The sequence below is a fragment of the Barbus barbus genome (assembly GCF_936440315.1).
Source record: "Barbus barbus genome assembly, chromosome: 26".
NCBI classification, from domain to species: domain Eukaryota; kingdom Metazoa; phylum Chordata; class Actinopteri; order Cypriniformes; family Cyprinidae; genus Barbus; species Barbus barbus.
This window is the reverse complement of record NC_136754.1, coordinates 22,524,383-22,545,704: the sequence shown is the minus strand read 5'-3', so window position 1 is coordinate 22,545,704 and position 21,322 is coordinate 22,524,383. Positions and strand designations below refer to the sequence as shown.

At 38.0% G+C, this 21,322-nt stretch overlaps 1 protein-coding gene across 3 annotated transcripts in view; it reads left to right on the top strand.

Moving 5' to 3' along the window:
- Positions 1–20,286, top strand: part of dis3l2 (DIS3 like 3'-5' exoribonuclease 2) — a 123,973-nt gene extending 103,687 nt beyond the window's left edge. For 2 of the 3 annotated variants that reach the window (XM_079379731.1, XM_079379730.1), the window contains exons 20-21: positions 18,438–18,542; positions 20,076–20,286. In XM_079379731.1, the coding sequence (XP_079235857.1) occupies positions 18,438–18,542; positions 20,076–20,174 (204 nt within the window). In that variant the 3' untranslated portion in view covers positions 20,175–20,286. Of the gene's footprint in view, positions 1–1,363; positions 1,384–18,437; positions 18,543–20,075 lie in introns of those variants that run through there. The other variant, XM_079379732.1, reaches the window with a different exon arrangement.
- The last annotated feature ends 1,036 nt before the right edge of the window (positions 20,287–21,322 follow it).

Genomic DNA, 21,322 nt, shown 5'->3' with positions numbered 1-21,322 from the left:
AGTTCACATTTAGAGTTGGAACTATATAGATCACAATAGAAGGAACGAAAAGTGTCATTTATGCTCTTCTGGTCAGTCAGAACCTCACCGGTTTGAGATTTCACCACTGTAATATTAGCTAATTTTTCACTATTGCGCACTCTTAGAGCCAGTAAATGCTCGGTCTGTTACCTTGAAAATAATTTTGTCTGGATCTTTGAATAAGAAATTCATCTCTCTCTCTATAGAACAAATTAAGTTCTTTCCTAACAGTTTAAATTTTAGCTGCCGTACGATCAGAAAAAGTGTGTTGGTTTGCCTGTTCTAATGATCGTAGATTGGATTCCAGGTCAGAGATTTTCTTACGGTGAATTTTCTGGCGAAAGGAAGCAAATTATATTGAAAAATTCCTTATGAAGCCCACAATATCCGTGGGTCATTTACCAAGCCTTTATTGATGTCAATAAATTCATGTAGTTTACTTCTGAATTGATCACAAAAAAACTCATCTTTTAATAAATTAGAATTAAAGCACCATCTGGGGCTCGTGAAGGTCGCTGGGTAATTGAAAGCTTCAAAATATTACTACTATGGTCTGAAAGAGAAAGGGGAAAGATGAAGAGGAAGCAAAAATTTAGTCAATCCGTGAATATGATTTGTGTCTAGCTGAGAAAACTGTTTTTTGGAAGGGGTTAAATAATCGCCATGCATCTACTAATGAAAAAGAGGCTATGCATTGATTGCTCATTAGAAACAGTCTGGGAGTAAGAAAAATTGTCACCAGATCTATCAAGTTCATTGGACATTACAGCGTTCATATCTGTTCCCATTACTATCTCAAAGCCTGTTAGATCAGTGAGATGGGTAGATAATTGAGAAAAAAAGTTGGACCTGGCCTGCATAGTGTGTAAACTGATAGAAATGCTGTCTTTCTATTCCCAACCATAGTCTTCATACAAGCTATTCTGCCAGCATTATCACCATTTCTGTCTAAAATGGAAATATTTAAATTTCTTCTAACAATTATCAAAACACCTTTAGTTTTATTGTCAGTCACAGCAATAAGAGACCACTCCCTCACTGAAAAACCTATTAACATAAAGAAAACCCACCCCTTAGAACTTTTACAGACTGGGGTGACAACAAACCCCAGCCTGCCGCCCTCCCCTGTCTTAGTGAGTGACATTAACATGACAGCCAAAGCAATTCTCTAGAACACCACTATTAGCCCTATTGTAAGAAAATAGAGTAATTTCAAATTCACGAGTAATAAAGTGGGGTAAAAAAGGGGGGGATATGTTTACTTCCTATAAAGAGGAAGCAAACGCAAACAATTGCATCATGTGCCCCGAAGACTGCACATCAGTGACACAAAGCTTCCTAGGCCACATGAAGAACTGCCAGTAGCCGATCGTCACATGAAGTTCCAGACCAGAAAATCAGAAGTCGAGTCACTTGGTATTATCAAACCCTTATGCCACGTCCATCCCAGGAGAACGAGGAGCAGGAATGGAGCTCAGGAATTGATGCGCTTTGTCCGGTGAGTGCATTAGTTTGGTCTCGCCATGTTTCATGACGATCTTCAGAGTAGCTGGATACTGAAGAAAGGTCTGCAGGCCTGCCTCTTTCAATTTTTTCCGTATTGTACTGAAGGAGCTCTACTTCTTTGCCATCGCGGGAGAGAAGTCGGGGGAGAAAAGCTCAACATCTCACGGTCACCCGTTTTCAATTCGCTTGACATTTTGTTTCTCACTGAAATTTGGCAAGTTCCAGACAACTTCCTGCAGTTAAACATCCTCACGCTGCATGGATATAAGTATTTGTCCAGGCCAAGACTGCATGGCAGAGGGGGTGGTCTCGCTGTCATCTACGGTGATAATTTCCGAATCACACAACTAGACTTCCATGACACCGATACATTTGAATACATGGTTCTGAAGGTTGACTCTCTTATTATCGTCCTCCTAAACCATTTAAAAAAAAATTATCTCGACTTAGTGAACTGTTAACCCTCGGCTGCTCCATGTCTTCTCCTGTTCTCCTGCTTGGTGACTTTTATATACATGTTGATGTTGTTTTTTCTGACACTACTCAGTTACTGTCTGTTTTTGATTGTTTTAATCTGTCTCAGAATGCTCTTTTTCCCACCCATTCTCATGGTCATATCCTCGATTTGATCTGTACCTCAGGGATTGGTATTTGCTCCATCTCTTCCTCTGATACGGGTATCTCTGATCATAAACTCATTGACTTTAATTTTAGTTTGCCTATACATGTGAAATCTGTAAAGCCTGTTATATCCTACCGTAATTGTAATTATGTTGACATCACATCATTTTGTTACTCTATTGTTTCCTCTAATCTTTCTGATGTATTTGATTTATCTTCTCCTTCACTGATTCTTTCAAAATTTTACTGTATTATCTGATATTTTGTCTGAGCATGCTCCTGTTAAAACTAGAATTGTTCCTTCTCTTACTAATCCGTCTTCTGTCTCTGAGCTTTTCATAAATACTTCTGTAAAGGATTAGCCCTTATTTTAATTTTAATTTCGGGGAATCTATTCTTAAGATTCAATATTGATATTTACATGATTAATCGATATTAATCAAAACGTCCAATTTATACCTTAACGATACCTCATTAACGACTTGTCCAGCAAGCATTAAAATCAGTACGTTATCTTTTAACAATTCAGTTTTATTTTATGTGTGGCCAACAATAAAACAAACCAAATAGTACTCTATCAAAATTCATGAGCATAGGTAAATTTTTGGCAAATAGTTTAAGACTTGGGAATTACACAGCACCAGACAAAGATTTCTTAATAAATTCAAAGTTTATTTACTACTCTACACACTACTAAGCTAAATAAGACAAACAGAATACGTAACACACAAACACGCATGTTGCAATTAATTGTTTTGATCTGAAGAGGGTTTAAGGTTCTAATGCTCGTTTTCAAGAATGCTCTAACCTCAACCTGAGGGAGTCACAAGCATGGAACTTTACTATCTTTACACTTAAAGATGAATACAACCAGTTTCCAGCAGCATTAAGAAGAATTGTTTGAGTTTACTTGCTTTACTGAAGTCGCTGCTGTGTGATGTCACTGGAGATACCCTTCGTTGGTTGGTTGGTTGGTTGGCTTCTTTCTGACGTGATGACGCTCTCAGGAAGTTTGTTTCAGTTCTTAAGGCTTCAGATGTTATTTTCTTTAGAAGTTTGACTAAGTCTTGATAGTTGTTCACTTGCTCGGCCAGATGTTAATGGCTGGAAGCGCTTAGCAGCGCGATCAGAGCAGGAGCCGAACTTTCAAACAGCGCGCGAGCAAGCAAAGAGAGCGAAAGAGCGCAGACAAAGGTGGGCGTCTATCTTTTAACGGGCTGACTTCAGTCCGCCTCTTTTGCTGTTTGATCCAATCCCATGTGTCCCTGTAGGGCAGAGCCCCGCCCCGCATGGCTCAGTTTTTTCCGTGCATAAATTATCTGCCCAGTTATTTTATCGCATGAAGAAACTATTGAAAGCAGATTTCTAAATGTGTTGTAATCATACATTGATGATAAAAGACAATTTTTTTATCTACACCAGATTATTGCTGATGAACTCAGCTTTCATTCGAAATCAAACACCAAGTATTTTGCATACCCAAAGTACATATATCAATTTTATTTATTGCACTGTTAAGCCATAGATGAAACGATCCTTAATTCTAAATAATCACACAAAGCATGTGAAACTAAACAATAGTGATCGGGAAAAATTTGACATCAAAAGATTACAACAATAACATAGGTACAACCTGAATATATATTGTAAATATATTGTACATATTGCTTCTGAGTATATTGCTTTAATAGCAGGAACAATTATACTTTGTTCTTTTTGCAATCCTTAAGCAAGATTTGAGTCTCTTTGTCTGTTACTAAGAAGAAAATGATTGTTCAAAGGTGAGAGAGAGAGGGGTTGTCCGGGGATCACGAGTGTCCCGTTGGACATGCATCTGGAGATTTTCTTAGCTCGGACGTCGGTTGTAAACCGTCTTCCTGATCATTGAATTACATGGTAAGCAGTCAGGAGGTCGTGTCCAGATCCAGAGGTCTTTGTCCTGTTTCTGGTTAAATTACCTTAAGTGATAAGAAACAACCGTGAAGTCCTGTTTTAAATACATTCCAGATTTTTCCACACATATGCCCCTTTGTTTTAGGGGTCTCGTGAGACGTTAAGGAGAGCAGAGCAGGATGCTTGAGCGCGGTGCTGGTTGTTAATTAACTTTTATGGCCACAGATAGTGAAAGTAGTATTTCCCCCGGAATGTTGCCGTTCTGTTAATAGACCTGTGTATGTGTTCTTGTTTTCGACCAAGATCTATATTTCTCTTGTCACTGCTTCTTTTCCCCAGTCACTTAAAATCGTTGCAGTTACCCCAGTTCTCAAGAACCCCAATCTCGATACTTCAGTTTTATCCAATTATCGTCATTATATTATTTCAAATTTACCATTTATTGCTAAATTATTGGAAAGTACTGTAGCATCCCAGCTTCGGTCCTTCCTAGTAGTTAATAATTTCTTTGACCCATTTCAGTCTGGCTTCCGTCCACAACATAGTACTGAAACTGCCCTTGTAAAGGTAGTTAATGATTTATTACTCTCTTGCGACACTGGTTCTCTGTCTTTACTTCTGTTACTAGACCTCAGTTCTGCCTTTGACACTATCTCTCATGATTTACTCATCACTCGACTTTCGGCTGTGGGTATATCTTGTACTGCTCTTTCCTGGCTCTCTTCATACCTAAATGACAGACAGTTTTACCTTTCTGCTCGGGATTTTAGATCCCCTACTGCCCCCCTGAAACAAGGTGTCCCCCAAGGTTCCGTTCTTGGGCCTTTGTTGTTTATTACTTATATTTTACCACTGGGTCAGATACTACAGAGTCATGGCTTTAGCTATCATTTTTATGCGGATGATATAAAAAATTTACATGTCATGCAGGCCTTCCCTATCCACTCAAATTGACCATTTCTGTTTGCATGCAGGACATAAAAACATGGCTTAACTCTAATTTTCTGAAACTAAATATGGATAAAACTGAGATTATCATTATTGGTACTCCATCACTTACCACCAAAGTTCCCGCTGACTTTACTTGTGATTATTGCTGGCACTTTAACTGCTCCATCTAGTATAGTTAGAAATCTTGGTGTTATGTTTGACCCCTCTCTTTCATTTTAGTCTCATATTAACTCTCTCTCTAAATTAGTATTATTTCACTTACGACGAATTGTCCAGCTCCATCTTTTCATTAGTACTAATGATGCAGAAGCTCTCATTCATGCTTTTGTTTCATCCCGTCTCGATTACTGTAATGCCTTTTTCATTGGCTTGCCAGCTACCTCTATTGCTAGATTACAATATATTCAAAACTCAGCTGCTCGTATTCTCACTCGCACTAAGCATTCAGCCCACATCACCCCTATTCTAGCTGATCTGCATTGGCTACCAGTGGCCTATCGTATCAAGTTTAAAATTCTCCTGCTTGCTTTTAAAGCTTTGAATGGTCTGTTTCCTTACTATCTTTGTAATCTGCTCCTCCCCTATCGCCACCTCGTTCATTGCGTTCCTCTGATTCTCGCCGCCTCGCCATCCCTCAGTATCGCCTCTCTTCCATGGGGGGCAGATCATTCAGTGTTGTTGCCCCTAAATTATGGAACTCTCTACCAAGATCACTCTGACTTGCCAATAGCCTGTCGGAATTCAAATCGATGCTCAAAACTCGCTTGTTTTTAGAATGTTATCTTTCTTAGTTAACTTCTGTTTATTTAGTCTTATGTTGTATATTACTTGATGTTTTTTTTTTCTTTTTTTTCCCCTGTATTACTGTTGAATGATGTTTTCCTCACATTTCTGATGTTTATTGTAAAGTGTCCTTGAGCTCTTTAAAGGCGCTATATAAATAAAACGTATTATTATTATTATTTCACAGGACCATGGAGTCTTGCTTCATTTAGAATCAAATTTCTGTCGTTGTAGCATAACAGTTTGAAGAGAAACACTCACGGTTTGGAGTGATCCGTTGAAGCTCTGGAGTAAACTCGATGTGCACGTTCAATCTCTATATCTTTGCCCCAAAGTGATGGGATCCAGATCGGCAGTGACCGCTTCACAAATCGTTCTGTAAATCAGTCACTTGTCCAAATCAAACTCATCCAAATGCACAGTGTGTTCGTTGATCACCTTTTTCTGCTCTCTCTGTTCCCCGATTAAAAAGTCAACTTTAGAGCATATATTCTGGATTGTAGTCATGCGAGGGACGAATTCAGTGCGCATTGCTATTAATTCAGTTTTCAAAATGTCCTCAAATCGCTTTATATTGATTGCCACATTGTCCTCCAACAACCGTAAAAAACGGGCTACATACGCGGAGCTCAGCTAATGTGCGTCTCGGCTAGGGCTGTGCAATTAATCAAAATCGAATGGCAATCGCAATTTGAGACGTTGCGATTTGCTAATCGCAAAGCCTGCTATGTGGACGCGATACTACTCTGATCCAGAGCATTTGCATGACTGCCAGCCTTGAGTGACGGTCTTATTAACCAATAGAGTGAGCGCACCTCCGTTCTCCCCGATCAGCACTGCTCTAGCCAACTGCGTAAACAGCCACCATTTAAAAAGGGTCAGATCGAAAGTTAGGCAAATTAAAACTAAAGAAAAACGGATGTAACTTCAGCTTCGAACAAAAAAGGTAATTTGCATCACAACGCATATCAAGAGCTCCCTTATCTGTTCTGCTTTCAGTACTGGAGAATAAAAGCTAAATTTTTAGATATTTTTATTAGTAGGCTACATGAACATTATCTTACACATTTTATCTCCCCAACAGATTAATTTGAAATAAGTTTATAATGCATGTTCGCTAATTCCTCGCTCCGCTTTGCGTCTCACGGACGAGCCATTTACACTTGCTGCACACACGCAGCCTGTCTCATATTGCTCTTTAATACTTTTATACTCACGGTCTCGCACCCGGTTCTGCTCCGCAAGTCTCTCACGAGCGCATCTGGTAATATGGACGAGGCCTGACGAACGCGCACAACCTGTCCACTCGCGCCTGGATCCGCGTTTAAAATGAATGTAAATTAAGTCTAACTGCTTGTTAATTTCACTTGGATGAAATGAAACATTCAGCACATTTTCCACTTGTTCTTAAAATCCCAAATACTTAAAAATGAATAAATCAGCCCGTGTAGCATACTAATACTTTAATAATTGACTAAAGAAATAGTTATTTATTTATAAAAAATAAACAAATCTTTCCTGTGAAATTCAGTAATTTTGTAAAATTAGTAATACCATTATAATCTTCCCTGCAGAAAAAAACAAAACAAACAAAAAAACCGTAGAACCGCTCCCAAAACACAATAGAAAATGTAATGGATTTAAGGGTTATAATGGGAATTGCATTGGTTTTAATGTGAACTATAATGGTGTCTACTGGTATTTGATGCATTCTATTGGTGGGATGTAATCTAGCAGATGGCAACCGATAGAACAACAGTAATTCCTATTGGAATAATGCCCAAAACAAAAAGGAATTTTGTAATGGTTTTTATGGAAACTGTAAAAATTTGTGATGGTTTCTATTGTTTTTATGTTTTGTTTTGTTTTTTCAGCAGGGTAACGATACTCATACTGTGCCGCACATTATTGACAATATTGAGCTGAAGCTTGACTTTGCAAATTTAAAATCGCAAATCAAATCGCAATCACAATATTTGTTAAAAATATTGCAATTAGATATTTTCCCCAAATCGCACAGCCCTAGTCTCGGCTCATGAAAATGTCACGTGATCTCATTATAGCCTACTCTTGACAGAGAGCCGATTTGGTTTTTGAGAGACCGAGATTAGCAGAGATGGCAATGCGGCTGTTTGATTGGCGTTTACTCTTTGCTCATTCCTTTTATTCATGTATACATCATATCATACAAGATTTAAGTAATTTACATTTAAATATACACAAATAGTAGAATGTGTGTGATGTAGTATTTTAGTTGATATTACTCTTCCCAAGGTCTGATTTCTGAGAGATGCATGTAGAGGTAACAGCAACGCGGTTGTTTGATTTGCGTTCATTTCATTCATACAAAGTTCTGGCATGAAACTCTAGATGGCGCAGTCAGATAGGTCTAACTCAATCTGACTTAATGACATCATTATTACGTGGCACAGCTGATTGGTTCCCTCCTGTATCGGTAGCCAATGAGCTCGCTGCTCAACATTCAAGTATATGACTAGTGCTTGCTGTAGCAGTTGCAGGGTCCTTCAGAAACTGCTGAAATCAACATCTAAGATAAGTGAACACTCTTTTAATGTAGGGATGCACGATATTATCGGACTGACATCGGAATCGGCCGATAATGGCTTTAAATGTAAATATCGGCATCGGCCCGATATGAAAAATTATGCCAATGTGTCCTGCCGATGGAATACATGTGCCCTGCCGATGGAATACAGTGTGTGCTAGTGATTACATCACGTCAGCAGTGTTCTTGAAGCAAAGTATTGTCTGAATGATGATTAGATTCACTGTTTTGGATCGCTGCATTTAATCTGTGAAAGCACATACAGGATAACGCATTCGGTATGTGATGGAGTGAACAATAATAGCACGTGCATCGGCAGCAGTGACAGCCTCCCCCAGGTCCGAATGCCTGTTTGATAAAGTTTTAATCTGTAGGGGGCGCTGTTGGCCTACTTCTAATTAAATTAAAAGCAAAATAGCCTTCACAATTAACATTTAGATTGTTTCTGATTAAATAAAGCAGTAATTGGTGTCAATAATGAGTATGTTTTGATTTAAAGGTCAGAAGCTATAGCTTGCATAAAAAAAAAAATCACAAACATGACTCTTGTAAATTAAATAATTTTATAGTCAAGTCACCTTTATTTATATAGATTAAACACTCAATTTTTAGTTAAAGGCATTTCATTATTGAATTCAATGATGGCATCATCCAGCTCAGTTCAGTTTAAATAGTATCTGTGCAATCAAGTCGACGATATCGCTGGAAATTAAGTGTCCCCAACTAAGCAAGCCAGAGGCGACAGCAGCAAGGAACCAAAACTCCATAGGTGACAGGAAAAAAAAGTGGACGTGGAGGACTACAATGCAATAAGACCTCGCTCAAGTACTGAGGAGCTAAACCATTCAATGCTTAAGTAATTAACAAGATTTTAAAATCTATACAATGTTTAATAGTGAGCCAGTGCAGTGTTGACAGAACCGGGCTAATGTGGTCATACTTCCTGGTTCCAGGAAGAACTCTAGCTACTGCATTTTGTACCATGTGGAATTTGTTTTAAGCATGCAGAACAACCACCCAATAAAGCATTACAATAATCTAACTTTAAGGTCATAAATGCATTAATTAATATTTTTGCATTTGACTTTGAGAGCATAGGTCCCAATGTAAATATATTTTTAAGATGGAAAAAAATGCAGTTTTACAAATGCTAGAAACGTGGCTGTAAAAGGAAAGTTTGCTATCAAATAGCACACCTAGGTTCCTAACTGATGACGAAGAATTTACAGAGCAGCCATCAAGTGTCAGACAGTGTTATATTTACTGATTTATCCATTAATGTGTAATATGTTTTATTCTTTAAACAAATCATAAGCTCTAAAAGATTTTCAGAATTTTACAACTCTCTTACTTTAGATCATCTACAAATGTTAAATCTTATAAAATAAAATGTTAGGGTTAACGCTGCATCTTTCGGGTGCAAAAAATGCAGCGACTGATAAATATAAAGGAAATATTTCGGTATCAGACAAAATTATTTGAAAAATATCGGCATATCTGATATCGGCAAAAATCCAAAATCGTGCATCCCTATTTTAATCCATATTGCTGTGTATATTGCGTGGTCTGCATAAGTGAATTCAAAATGAACAAAACATAAACAGTACACACTAAGTGTTATGTTAGCAGTTTGCATCATATGCAGGAGCAAAATATTAAGCATATTAGCAGCAGCATTTACGAATCTGTTTATACACCTGAAGCAAAATGCAGTCTAGAGCATGTAGCAGACATGAAACGGGTTAAATGAAATAAGCATTCTTATGTATGCATTTCAACCAGGGTTCGCCATATCCAGCGGCGTAATCTGTCACGTTTGTTTACATCTAAGGTTGAAGTTTTATTAGCTCTGCTGAGTGTGCGGTCGATTCCAGCTGCACACAGTGTCAGAAGCACGTACTTATTGCAGTCATATCAATGACAGTGTTGCGGGAGAAGGGAAATAAGTTATCGCTTAAGATTACTACGATTGTTGTAGTCCCGAGTGAAATGCATTATGGGTAGTGTAGTTCGGAGAAATGTGTTCGTGTGACGTGTGCTCTCGCTGTGCTATGTAGTTGAGAAATGGAGGAAGAACGTTTATATTCTGCTTTATTTCAGTTCATTCGAGTCAGTTCACCCAGGGGTTTTATGCACTGTAACCCTGACACTTTTGTCTGCGCAAGAGAGTAAAATGGCATGCATCGGCTGACTTTGTCCGTCTCATCATTGCACAAACATGAATTTACGAGCTGTTAAGGACTTTCCACACTGAGCGCGATGCGAAAAAGCAAGGTGAATTGCAGATGAACGATGCTTTCACACAGAGCGGGAAATGATTGTTCGCCTTCTGCTAATTCACGCCTGCACACTAGGTGGTGCTGACCAACAATGCATTTTTCCTCCAATATGCATCTAGTATATGGATTTAACATCGTCAGCTGCTCTATATACAGCATTAAATTAAGATAAACAAAGTTTGGTTCTACACCAGAAACATAAACTATATAAAATGCTTGCAAGAATAGGCTACATCCTAAAATATATTTAGAAGTACAATTACCATCAAGCTACACTTGAAAATGTATGTAATTATTAATGTATTTGCTTACCCACTTTAAACCATCATCGAGTACATGTAATATCTTCCGCTTGTGATCTATAGTTGATTTTGATTCTATAATAAGCAGACACATGCACTCTTTGTATGTTTAATAACGCTACACTGCTAATATTTGTCATAAACATCCTTTATTGCTATAAAAAATACCATGAGCTGCGTACAAAACACATACAGAAAATATATAGTCAATCATATGTCTATTTGCTTTAATATTTCATGTGTAGAAAAATGTTTCACTCTTCTTTTTTTTCTTTTTTTTTATATGGAAGATCTAGACTAGAGAGTGAATGCGCTCTGACTCATAACACTCATAACAAATATTACATTTGGGTTATGTCACAATTTATGCGCCCACATGGAAAACGCAATTGAAAATATAATTTGCAATTCCCTTTGAAAAAAGTCCTGAATATTATTCCATATTTACACACAGCGCATGTCAAATTAGAGTTAAGCCGGTCGGCATGGTAGCCAAGGCTCACACAGTCAGATGCCACTATTGTTAAGCTAGTTGGCGTGGTAGCCAAGGCTCACATATTCATAGGCCACTAGCGTTAAGCCGGTCGGGCCGGTGGCCATTTTGTCTTGTTTTTGGCTTGTATTGTACATTCTACGTCTCCAAACAACAAATCACTCACAGTTCTCAGACCTAATCAAATGCCAAAGGCTTGATTAAATAAATAAGTCTTCAATTCCTTTTTAAAAATATCCATACCTGATGAGGTTTTTAAGGATAGTGGCAACACATTCCAAAGTGAAGGAGCCGCAACAGAAAAAGCGCGATCTCCACTACGCCTCAAACGGGACGGTGGGACAGTTGGGAGCATGTTCTGAAAGGAGCGAAGATGGCGTTGAGACTGATAGGGAATTAACATGTCTTTTATGTACTCAGGAGCCTGACCATGTAGTGCTTTAAAAACAAACATCAACACCTTGTATTAGGGCTGGGCGATAAAACGATAACGATATGTATCGCGATAGACACGTGAACGATATCAATAAAAAATATGTTCGATAAAACGTTCGATATTTTTTATTCTTCGTCGGAAGAAAACAAAGGTTGCGAAGCAAGTTTGGTTGCATTAACAAAGGCACTCGCTCTCTGGTAACCTAGCAACGTAGGGAGTGACACGCTAACAGCCAATCATGTAACAGAAAACCAGTGTGGTTGCGCCATATCGTTGTCTCGTGTCTGAGTGCGCACGCGCGCCTGAGAGTGCACGTCTGTAGCCAGACCTGGCTGGTCTGCTGGATTCCTCTTCATAAGCAGAAAATGAGTGCCGCAGCGAGCGAGGAAATCGTAAATAAAAGAGAAAGTCAGCTTGCCAGTAGGGCTGGGTATCGAGTTCGATACTTTTTAGGCACCGACCGAATTGCCTCGATACCACCGAGTATCGAAAAACGTCTTGTCGTTCGGTACCAAATTTCGATACCTAAGGGGTTAATCTCATCACCATCAGTGAGCCAATAAGCCTGCAGCACTAGATGTGTTTGACTAGAAACGGCGACGTGCAGATTGATCAGTGTTTGACCTCCACGAGAGCGTTTTGAAAGCGGACGGAGCAGTCTGCTCTTTACATCGCGCGGTTTGTTTACAACACACAGACTGAAGCTCGCGTGACGCTCGCGGTCATTTCAACGTCTGCCGCCTAAGTTAACTAAATGAGGACATAAACAGCATCTCCAGACCTGCTCTGAAAGTCACTTCATGAGCATTTTACCTTTTGATTCGAGTAAAACTAACTCATATCATATACACACAGAACTGTAAAGGTATTCCAGGCAACCCGTCAAAATAAAAGTTCGGGTTCAATATTAACGGTATTAATATTGTTCAGCAGACAGTACATACTGCTACTACTAGGCTACTATTAAAATTAAAACTTTTTTTTTTAGTAATGATCACACAACAGTTATTCCATGTTTTAATTTTAATAGTAACCCCCCTTTGTTTGCCAAAATAATTAAACTTTGATTTTCAATAATTTAAAGATAAATTAAATTAATGTTTTATGTCTTCATTTGAAAACCAGATACAGAACACAGAATTTGAGGAAAAATAAAACATTTCATAAGGCTATTTTAAGAATAAATTTAAATAAACTAAGTTGTTTTTATGCATTCAAATAATTAGACATACTACACCAGAATTTAATAACAATAAAACATATGGTGAAAGAAAATAAAACACCCACTTATGAAAGTGGATGAAGATTTTAAACGTCTTGAAGTCTTTAACAACCTAGAAATGATGATTCTGTCTGAGCTATGTGTATTAAAATGAACATGCACTAATGTAAACGTAGCCTAACAGATGTGTAAACTGAAAACAATTTGAACTTTATTGAAATTATTTATTTATTTATTGTGTTGGATATATTTTGTTCATTTGTGCAGTGGCTCAGGAGATGAGGCTTTGAGTCTGTATAAATATCAACAAGCTAAAAAAAATAGTTTTTTCAGATAATGTAATCTTATTAAAACTGATTTTATAAAACTGGTATCGAAAAAAGTACCGTTCAGGAACCGGTATCGAACTCAAGGTATCGATATCGAAAATTTTTGAACGATACCCAGTCCTACTTGCCAGTATGGCAGTTTTTTGGATATTATAAGTCTGACCGTAGTCAGACCAAATGTCGTCTGCAAATTATGCAAGACCGTCATCCCCGCCAAGACTGGTAATACCACGAACTTGATGTACCACCTTAAAAGCAATATCAATAATTATCGATATCGACCGATATGAAACACTGATATCGTGATATAGTTTTCAGCCATATCGCCCAGCCCTACCTTGTATTGTATTCTGTATCTAACTGGTAACCAGTGAAGGGATATCAATAAAGGTGTTATGTGATCCCATTTCTGGTATTTGTTAAAAATCTCGCTGCAGCATTCTGGACACGCTGAAGACGAGTAACCAGTATCTACTGATATCGATCTGATACCAGGACATTATTTTTTTTAAGTGTTGAAAATTTATACCTCAATGTGTGTTGACCTGATCATGACTTTCGTGCTGAAAAATGAAATCTTCATCTCCATAAAGCTTTTCAGCAGATGGAAGCATGAAGTGCTCCAAAATCTCCTGATAGCTAGCTGCATTGACCCTGCCCTTGATAAAACACAGTGGACCAACACCAGCAGCTGACATGGCACCCCAGACCATCACTGACTGTGGGTACTTGACACTGGACTTCAGGCATTTTGGCATTTCCCTCTCCCCAGTCTTCCTCCAGACTCTGGCACCTTGATTTCCGAATGACATGTAAAATTTGCTTTCATCCGAAAAAAGTACTTTGGACCACTGAGCAACAGTCCAGTGCTGCTTCTCTGTTCAAAAGTGGCTTGACCTGGGGAATGCGGCACCTGTAGCCCATTTCCTGCACACGCCTGTACACGGTGGCTCTGGATGTTTCTACTCCAGACTCAGTCCACTGCTTCCGCAGGTCCCCCAAGGTCTGGAATCGGTCCTTCTCCACAATCTTCCTCAGGGTCCGGTCACCTCTTCTCGTTGTGCTGCGTTTTCTGCCACACTTTTTCCTTCCCACAGACTTCCCACTGAGGTGCCTTGATACAGCACTCTGGGAACAGCCTATTCGTTCAGAAATTTATTTCTGTGTCTTACCCTCTTGCTTGAGGGTGTCAATGATGGCCTTCTGGACAGCAGTCAGGTCGGCAGTCTTACCCATGATTGCGGTTTTGAGTAATGAACCAGGCTGGGAGTTTTTAAAAGCCTCAGGAATCTTTTGCAGGTGTTTAGAGTTAATTAGTTGATTCAGATGATTAGGTTAATAGCTCGTTTAGAGAACCTTTTCATGATATGCTAATTTTTTGAGATAGGAATTTGGGGTTTTCATGAGCTGTATGCCAAAATCATCAATATTAAAACAATAAAAGGCTTGAACTACTTCAGTTGTGTTGTAATGAATCTAAAATATATGAAAGTCTAATGTTTATCAGTACATTACAGAAAATAATGAACTTTATCACAATTTGCAAATTTTTTGAAAAGGACCTGTATATATGCATTGTGTGTGTGTATATATATATATATATACTGTAAAATTAAAATTATTCTTTTATAGCACAGTAATGAAGCAGAAACATACAGTTGGGCAAAAAAGTATTTAGTCAGCCACCAATTGTGCAAGTTCTCCCACTTAAAAAGATGAGAGAGGCCTGTAATTTTCATCATAGGTACACTTCAACTATGAGAGACAGAATGGGGGGAAAGAATCCAGGAAGTCACATTGTCTGATTTTTAAAGAATTTATTTGCAAATTATGGTGGAAAATAAGTATTTGGTCAATAACAAAAGTTCATCTCAATACTTTGTTAATATACCCTACACACTGTTGCTGGTATTTTGGCCCATTCCTCCATGCAGATCTCCTCTAGAGCAGTGATGTTTTGGGGCTGTCGCTGGGCAACACGGACTTTCAACTCCCTCCAAAGATTTTCTATGGGGTTGAGATCTGGAGACTGGCTAGGCCACTCCAGGACCTTGAAATGCTTCTTACGAAGCCACTCCTTTGTTGCCCGGGCTGTGTGTTTGGGATCATTGTCATGCAGAAAGACCAAGCCAAGTTTCATAGTCAATGCCTATGTCTTGCTGATGGAAGGAGGTTTTCACTCAAAATCTCACGATACATTGCCCCATTAATTCTTTCCTTTACACGGATCAGTCGTCCTGGTCCCTTTGCAGAAACACAGCCCCAAAGCATGATGTTTCCACCCCCATGCTTCACAGTAGGTATGGTGTTCTTTGGATGCAACTCAGCATTCTTTCTCCTCCAAACACGACGTGTTGAGTTTTTACCAAAAAGTTCTATTTTGGTTTCATCTGACCATATGACATTCTCCCAATCCTCTTCTGGATCATCCAAATGCTCTCTAGCAAACTTCAGATGGGCCCGGACATGTACTGGCTTAAGCAGGGGGACACGTCTGGCACTGCAGGATTTGAGTCCCTAGCGGCGTAGTGTGTTACTGATGGTAGCCTTTTCTACTTTGGTCCCAGCTCTCTGCAGATCATTCACTAGGTCCCCCCGTGTGGTTCTGGGATTTTTGCTCACCGTTCTTGTGATCATTTTGACCCCACGGGGTGAGATCTTGCGTGGTGCCCCAGATCGAGGGAGATTATCAGTGGTCTTGTATGTCTTCCATTTTCTAATAATTGCTCCCACAGTTGATTTCTTCACACCAAGCTGCTTGCCTATTGCAGATTCAGTCTTCCCAGCCTGGTGCAGGTCTACAATTTTGTTTCTGGTGTGCTTCGACAGCTCTTTGGTCTTGGCCATAGTGGAGTTTGGAGTGTGACTGTTTGAGGTTGTGGACAGGTGTCTTTTATACTGATAACGAGTTCAAACAGGTGCCTTTAATACAGGTAACGAGTGGAGGACAGAGGAGCCTCTTAAAGAAGTTGTTACAGGTCTGTGAGCCAGAAATCTTGCTTGTTTGTAGGTGACCAAATATTTATTTTACTGAGGAATTTACCAATTCATTAAAAATCCTACAATGTGATTTCCTGGATTCTTTCCCCCCATTCTGTCTCTCATAGTTGAAGTGTACCTATGATGAAAATTACAGGCCTCTCTCATCTTTTTAAGTGGGAGAACTTGCACAATTGGTGGCTGACTAAATACTTTTTTGCCCAACTGTATGATAGATAAGACGAACAAGAAAGCTTATTAATAGGCTTTCATTGTGCAAAAGTATTAAGTATTATGATAAGAGAGGCTCCAAATACAGAGCGGCACAAAGCGCTTATGCTTATCCCGTGTGCAGAATGATGTGCTTGAAGCAACACTGAGTCAAAGCGCACAGCGCTCCGCATAGAAAAGTTCAAAGCACAAAGTGAAGAGTTTAATAGTTTATTGAGCCTTTTCTTTTAACAGTTGTAAATTTCAGTTACTATGCTCGTAAGAACATATTGCTCTCTAGTCCAGTGTTGTGATCTAACAGACATCCGATAGAAAGTAACACGATGTTGAAAACAGAACGAAGATAAAGTCCATTTATGCAAAAACCATTTATCTTTATATACAGATCTAGTGTAATATTAGGAACATTTAATAATCTTGCAGAGAGTTTTATTGTCTTGACTCTAGTAACTGAATGCGACACGCAGTTTGAATGCTGAATGGAGGATGACAGACAACCGCAGCGGAGAGAAAACTTGACATAAATATTCATCTGTAACTCACATTAAACTATGGAAAGGCTTCCGAACACTTGATATAATATATACACTTGATTTAATATAGTGCACAAAAACTTTATGGTGTTTTATAATGTGTTTGTGGCTTTTGTGGGGCTTAACAATAACACAATAGTATACGGAGAATATCGGATTTGGATCGTCTGACTGATACCCGACAAAGTTCTGGCATGAAACTCTAGATGGTGCAGTCCAATAGGTCTAACTCAATCTGACATAATGACATAATTACACGGCACAGCTGATTGGTTCTCTCCTGTATAGGTAGACAATGAGCTCGCTTCTCAATATTCAAATATGACTAGTGCTTGCTGTATCAGTTGCAGTGCGCTTCAAAAGTCCTCCACCTTCCCCAGCTCCACCTGTATAGATCTGCTACGAGGTGATCATGTATGCTATATGGGGGTTATTTCATGTACGTCATATGTGCAGCAGCAGTATTTCTTACATGCTCACTGCAGCATGTCATGGATGTATTGGCAGTAGCAAGTCTCAGTACTCGCTCTGCCGCAGCAGCAGCATAGCAGATCTATTCCACCAAGACCAAATACATTAACATTGTCATGTACTGATGACAATGTTAATCGTACCCCATGCAAATCACTCCAAGAGTTGTCATGACAGAAATAAAGTTTACATGAATTCACTTTACACGCTCATTATTGTGTAGTGACTTTAGAGGTTTATGTATAATATCGCACTGATCCCCTGGCTCACCTGTTACCTAGCAAACATGAGGAGTGACTGAGCCAGCCTCAGCCGAATATTATTTGCCAAAATTATTTATCCATTATTCGTTTTGAAGCCATTATCCATGCCTTTCCGAATAAGGTATTCGGCTTCGGTCACACCCCTAGTCGTCACCCATGTGCATTGCTCCATTCCTAAGCACTGCCCCCTAAATATAGAAAGTAAATAGTACTATAGAAAATACGATGTATCACTGCCTTAGTTAGACTTTTGATGACTGCAGTGCCACATAGTGTGTTCTCAATAATGAACTCTGTTGAAGATACCCAAGAGTCTCCTGGTCTGCGCTTCTGAGTTTCTAACAGCATTTAGATTAATATCATTCCTTATACCAAGTAGTTTGAACTGTATGCCCTAGGTTATGAAGACCATTTTAACTCATTTGAATATAATGAGGCGTTAAACTGAGCTCAGAAAAGGAAACCAGCACAATATAAATGGCAACAAAAGATGAAACATTCATTGCTTTTTAATAATGCATGTCATAATAAATAATAAATGTTGTCTTTCTCCTAAAGTCATTAGAGGGACTAAAGGCATTCAACTTCCGTAAAGTGGGAAAGAGACCAGAGATGACGCTTGTTTGGGAAAAAGGTGACCCGAGCAAAGAGTCAACACAACAGGTGAACTATTCCAAGCTGCTCTCTGTTTGCTAAAAACATGTTTTCTCAATTTCTGATACATTGAAATTCTAACTACACTCATTATAAACCAGTGTTTTCAGTTTCTAAATGTTTAAACAATTGAATCCTGATTATGTTTTTACATTTATAACTAAAACAGTACATTTGTGGATCAGCAAACCACATAACAATGTTCTTGAACCACTCCAAAGATATGTACCACTAAGCCACAACTAGTAACCACATACTAATGCATTAAAACACAGAGTGCCCTATTAATAGCAACATCCAAGCAAATGTCTGGGACACCCTTCCAGCTGCATACAAACATGCTTAAAGCCCAGGGTTTGAACTTAACTTAACAATTTTTAAGTTACAGGTTATTCATAACTTCTACTAGCCAAAAGAAAAATGACTGAAATAAACTAACAGCTTTCGGCTGTCCACACTGGATGTGACCAAGCAGGCATTGCAATTTGCAAATCACAGTCCTAATCATTGCGCCGCATAAAGTGTAGATGGCATCACTGATCATAATGGGTTTTTATTGTTCTATTTTGTCGCACTGGTCGCGACAGTGTGTCTTCAGTAATTTTTCAACTCCTGTTACTGCTTAAATGCAAAGGATGGGTATGTTCAAGTAAGCTAGATATGCACAGATGCTGTGCAATTAGGCTGTATTTAATATATTATGATGACTCACAAGTTCAGTATTTGCGCTAAATCAACACAGATTTGACTTAAATGAACTTGCCCAAGAAATTAATGAGTAAACATAATTTACGAAAAGCAACCTGCCAAATTGGCTAGGGATTTGACAGCATTACCTGCCACAGCTGATTTTTTTTACCCTGCTTAAAACCAATCAGAACATAGCAACACTGACAAGTGGTTAGACCAGCCCAGTAGTGACTATATTTGCAGCGATTTTCTGTAAACTGTAATTTTTTTTTTCTTTCTGTTTCTTTTATGAGGGAAGGGGAATTGTTCTCACAACGTTCAATATATACAGTATGCATGCATAAATGCATAATTTTTCTCTTGCTACAATGGTCATAATTATTCATTTCTTACTGTTATGTTAAGACATTTACTCTTAATTTCACTGTGTACTGGGATTTACCAATGGATTATTTTACTTTTGACTTTTTTTTTTCTTAGCTCATGTGTTCATTTCTTTTTCTTTTCTTTCTTTTTTTTTAACAATTAGAAGCCAATTTGGAACAGGTTATTTGACAGATTTATTATTCATTGTTACAAATTATTTACTTAATATGAATTAAAATGTTTTTTTAGTTTTTTTTTTTTACTATAAATTTGAATCCAATTTAGTATTACCAGTGTTGGCAGTGGTTCATGGGCTTGAGGCACCAATCTAAAATCTTGCTTAGGGGACCAACAAAATTTGGGCCCATCCTAGAACAACATCCTAGAAACTGCATATCAAATTTTTACCTACTTTTTGGAACATCCTAGAAACCACATACATTGTTATTTCTGCAGTGGATAATGGTGTGTTGTCCTCTTCTGCAGGAGATTTCCATCTTCACCCTGTTGAATGTTCAGCTGAAGGCAGATGGAGCTCCTATGAAATACAGTGCTGTGCTCAAGAGACCCTCAGCACTCGTATGAATTTTATTATTATTATCATTATTATTTTTGCTTGCAGATTTCTTCTTAACCAAACAGAGGTATCAATAGTAAGGCTGCTCCTTTGCAATGTAACATACCAATATAATATGAACTTGATTTTGTATAATTTTATTTTTGATTTTGTCCTGAAATCTTTCAGTTGCAGACTACTTTTAAGTTAGGAATGTTAAGAGTTCAAGCTTTTACTTATACATACACACACACACACACACACACACACATATATATATATATATATATATATATATATATATATATATATATATATATATATATATATATATATATATATATATATATGTATGTATTAGCTTTAGCCTCAGAAAAAAAGGTTTTACATTTTATGCTGTATTGTATTTCAAACTTTCATCTTCATGTGCTTTGTAATATTTGGACATTGTGTTCTGCCTTATTCTGCCTTATACTAGTAAATGCAGTCTTTGTATGAGAGAAAATTGGCAAGATAAATGACATTTTGTCAACTTCAGAAGTTGCAGATATGTGAATGATTATTTAGTTTTTTCAGTGGGAAGAATTGCGCTCTTAAAGTTACAATGTTAATGAGTGGTTTTTGGACTATATATTAGCTTGGCTGAGTGATTGCATGGTTTTGTTGCAAATATTGGATCTGTTAGGTTTTTAAGTGGGACCTTTGGATAAATATTTAGTTAACTATTGATAGATACATTTAAATTGATGTTTTCAAGAATTAGTTGTCTAGCATCATTTTTTCTGGGACTGCTTCTTACAATGAAAACTGGCAGACAGTTTTAGTTAATCACTTCACTGGTGGCTTGTAGTGTTTGTAAAGGTGATACATCAGCTATTTACTCAAACTATTGATCCAGCAAACATTGTTTAATTTACTGTATGGTGTGATATATCATATGTCTGTATAAAACTCAGAAACACCAAATAATTTCAATTGAAAAAGTTGCCCAGTTTTTGTTTTATAGGTTGGAAAACACCATGCATCCATGCATAAATTGTCAAAGTTTTAAATCTGCATGTGATGTTTTATTAGAGACTTGTGTACTGCTGTAGGTGCTCAATTTTATGTAAGGGTATATTTGTTGTAACATGGGTCTAAAATGTAGTCCTTAAATACATGTATTTATAATCAATGT